Below are 3987 nucleotides of genomic sequence, written 5' to 3' on the forward strand. Positions count from 1 at the left end.
GACGCGTTTCAGAAAGGCGGGGCATAGAGGAGAAACAATAATGGACAGTATGTGGAAAATAATGTGTTGTTTGAACCTTAAACTGCATAAACACATTTCATTACACCAAATACACAAAATAATGTTCTTTTTAGCAACATCATATGACCCCTTTAAAAGCAGCATTCAAGTAAGACATGTCTTCTTATTAAAGCTATAACTTTATATTTAATCTAATTATTTGGTCAAGAGCAGTGAATGATTTTCTGATTTTATTTTATTCTTTGGGTCATATTAACAGCGTAGACAGCAGTACTACATATTACGCTGCTGTCACTTCATACACAGATCTAATATAAACATGTGATTTCTTTCCCAGCTATTTACCTTCACAGACATAACCGACTGCGTTTTTGTAACTCATGTGTGTTTTTAACATAACCTTGTGTGTATTTGACAGTTTAAGCGCGATAAGACATGAAAGAGAATTTAGTTCTGTACTCACATGCCGTGTGACAGCCGCTTTCTGTGCATGTGCTTCAGATGTGTGCACTCAGAAAACCCTATATCAGAAGTTTAAACTTTAAAACACTTTAAAACTTTAAAACACATGATTTCAGCGCGATGGACATAATAAAAACCAAACAGATGGTTTTTTTGGCAGAGTATCTGAGGTATGCGCTGTAAGGCACAGCCCTATTGTGGAAAAGGGGAAAGGGGGCGGGGAGCAGCAGCTCATTTGCATTTAAAGATACAGGTAAGGGTACAGGCACGAACAGCGTGTTTCTGCTTCCACTCAAAATAGGCATTTTCAAAATGATATAATAAATTATCTGTGGGGTAGTTTGACCTAAAACTTCACAGACACATTCTGGGGACACCTAGACTTATTTTGTATCTTGTAAAAAGGGGCATAATAGGTGCCCTTTAATGAAGTCACAGACACAGCGGCCAATTCTGATTGGCCGATGACAACATTTCTGTTGTTTTTTCGTAATATCCCTATTTACTTTTTCTTTTTCTTTTCTTATGGTGCTATATTAGTTTAATTTCTGTTGAATCACTCTGCGCTCTTTTTCTTCTCACATTGTAAAATAATTTACCTCAAATCATTATTTAATATTCATGTATTTTATATTTGATAAGTATACTGTAAAAAAAAATTATTGGAATTTTAAGACTGTAAAATGCTAGAGCGAAGAGCTAGAGGCAAATTCCCATACTCTTCAAAGTGAAAAAAAAACTGTAATAACTAACAGGACATTTCATGTAATTTTACAGTTAAAAAATTACAGTTAAATTTAAATTTTTTTGGAAGTTAAAAGTAATTTTATAATTTACAGTGAAAATGTAAATTGACATTCCCAGAATTCCATGTGATACTTCGCATTTGATGGTTTTTCATTAAAATAACTATTTCTTCTTAGTTTTCTCTGTAAATTTCACATTTCACCGTGTATCTGCATTGCAGGTGGGATTAATAAACCCTTTCAGCCTGATAGAAGACTCCTGTTGAGAATTATTTTTATTTTATTTTTTTGATAATGAGCATCTAACTGTACATAATCCTTCACATACAGGTGCATCTCAATAAATTAGAATGTCGTGGAAAAGTTCATTTATTTCAGTAATTCAACTCAAATTGTGAAACTCGTGTATTAAATAAATTCAATGCACACAGACTGAAGTAGTTTAAATCTTTGGTTCTTTTAATTGTGATGATTTTGCACTGAATTTATTTAATACACGAGTTTCCACAATTTGAGTTGAATTACTGAAATAAATGAACTTTTCCATGACATTCTAATTATTGAGATGCACCTGTAAACTTTCATACTCGTTCTGGAGGATGAGTCAAGCTCTCAAGATGTTCATTTTAACTTCACATTGCCCGTAGACCTGATCAATCAGCAGGGCTTTGGGATGCTGGGTGAATTTGTTTTTGTTACCATGGTAACACTCACCTGACCTTGATTGCTTTCTCTTTGGCTCCTCAGGTATATCCAGATGATGCTGGTCATGTGCAATCCTCTACAGGTGAGTTACCTGAAATCAAAAATGTTTAATGGACATTACTGGTCTTATTGTGCATGATTCAGTCTGTTTGTGTTATTTCAAATATGTTTTCTTCATAATCCTACATGAAAATAGTCTGAATTAATTAATGTGGTAACAGTTTACAATAAGGTTCCATTATAGCAATAGTTCATGCATTAGCTAGCATGAATTTACTATGATAAATACATTTTTTACAGCATTCATTAATCTGTTAATGTTAAAAAACAAACAAACAAAAAAACGCCTATTTCAACTTAAAAACTTAAGTTCAGTTGCTGCCTTAAAGATTTAAGTATAATCAACTTGGTTGGACAAGTCATTTCAATTTAAACTTAAAAACAATTGTGAAATTTCATATAAATTAATATAACAAAAACTTGAAGTTGACTGGAATTGATTATGTTGAAAAACATAAGTTGCCATGACTTACTGATTATATCATTTTTCACAGTTAATAAAAATTGTTTGTTGTTTGTCCATGTCAGTTCACAGTGCTTTAACTAATGTTAATATTCAACTTTTGATTTTACAAAATGTAGCAAATGTTGAAACTGACAAACTAAGATTAATTAATTCAGTACAAGTATTGTTCTTTCATGTTAACTAGTGTAGTTAACTAATGTTTACAAATTATACCGTATTGTATGTTAAATAGTAAACTTTATTAATGTTAAATTGTCATATTTAGTGTTCTGTTGCAGGTAATGCAACATAATTAATTTAGTACAAGTTAAACATAAATGTTTGTGTAATACAGTTAATAAAAGAATAAATAAAAAATTGTGAAAAAACCATAATATAATAATAATAAAAATAACAAAATCGTAAAATAAATATAAATAATAATAATAATAAAAAAGAAAATCAACAGAAAAAATAATTTACAAATATATAGATAATATCAAACTTGAATACATTTGAAAAAAAAAAAAAAAAATATTGTTACTGAATGTGTAAAAGTTTTGGAGGCTAAACATGACCAGCAGTAGATCATCCAAAATCCACTGCCAACTCACTTTCTGATGTGAAATACCATGCTTTAACAATACACACCATAAATTCAACCTAGGCTAACCATAGTGCTTTTTTGGTAGTGATGAGTTCAGAATTGTTTTCACAGTGAGTTCACTTCAGAAAAATTTCTGAATATAAGGGGAAATAAAGACTGGATGTGTGTGGTCTGTTGCCTGCAGGTGTTTGGAGTGGACGGGGTGAATTTCAGCGTGCACGTGGAGAATCAGACTCGTGCACGAGACGCCATGAGCCGGCGACATCATCGCGTGTACCAGCTTTACAGCCGCACCAGTGGGAAACACGTCCAGGTGCTCGGACGCAAAATCAGCGCCCGAGGAGAGGACGGAGACAAATATGGTAACAACACACACACACACACACACACAATCACACACACACTCAAGAAAGACCACCCACAAACACACACAGGAAACAGGAAAAGTAGAAGACAAAGACTCAGCTACTGCAAATACAGTTATTCACAGACAGAGAGAAGAAGCCAGTGAATTCTGTTGAAATTCCAATAAAACAAGTATATTGTGACATACATCATTGCAGTAATACTAAACTACTAATATCATAGGTTTTAGCCATATCACCATAATCTACCAAACAATTGCACATTTTCTGTTTTCAAAATTGTGAATTTTTCATATAAATGAATGAAAATGTGGCCATCAGCCACCCTGAGCTTTAGATAAAAGTATTGGCGACTGAAAAACGTCAATCTCTATCTTCGTTTACTCCTTTCTCCCCCCTTCCATTTATCCATCCATCCCCTCTCCTCCTCTGAATGGCCATGGATGGGTTTCAGAAGCACACAATCAATGGACATGAAAGTTGAAAGTGGATATCTGCACTCACATCTAATAATGGGCCTGTTTTATTGAGGAGTGAATCTCACAAAATGTCCAAAATGCAAAATGCAAAAAAAAA

The 3987-nt window shown here is 33.2% G+C and overlaps 1 protein-coding gene across 2 annotated transcripts in view; it reads left to right on the top strand.

Annotated features, from left to right (window-relative positions):
* fgf18a (fibroblast growth factor 18a) overlaps positions 1-3987 on the top strand; it is a 23675-nt gene that overhangs the window by 15223 nt on the left and 4465 nt on the right. For both annotated transcript variants that reach the window (XM_016561555.1, XM_016561556.1), the window contains exons 2-3: positions 1977-2016; positions 3231-3408. In XM_016561555.1, the coding sequence (XP_016417041.1) occupies positions 1977-2016; positions 3231-3408 (218 nt within the window). The remainder of the gene's footprint in view (positions 1-1976; positions 2017-3230; positions 3409-3987) is intronic.

The sequence above is a fragment of the Sinocyclocheilus rhinocerous genome, unplaced genomic scaffold, assembly GCF_001515625.1.
Source record: "Sinocyclocheilus rhinocerous isolate Xijiao unplaced genomic scaffold, SAMN03320098_v1.1 scaffold168, whole genome shotgun sequence".
Classification (NCBI taxonomy): Eukaryota; Metazoa; Chordata; class Actinopteri; order Cypriniformes; family Cyprinidae; genus Sinocyclocheilus; species Sinocyclocheilus rhinocerous.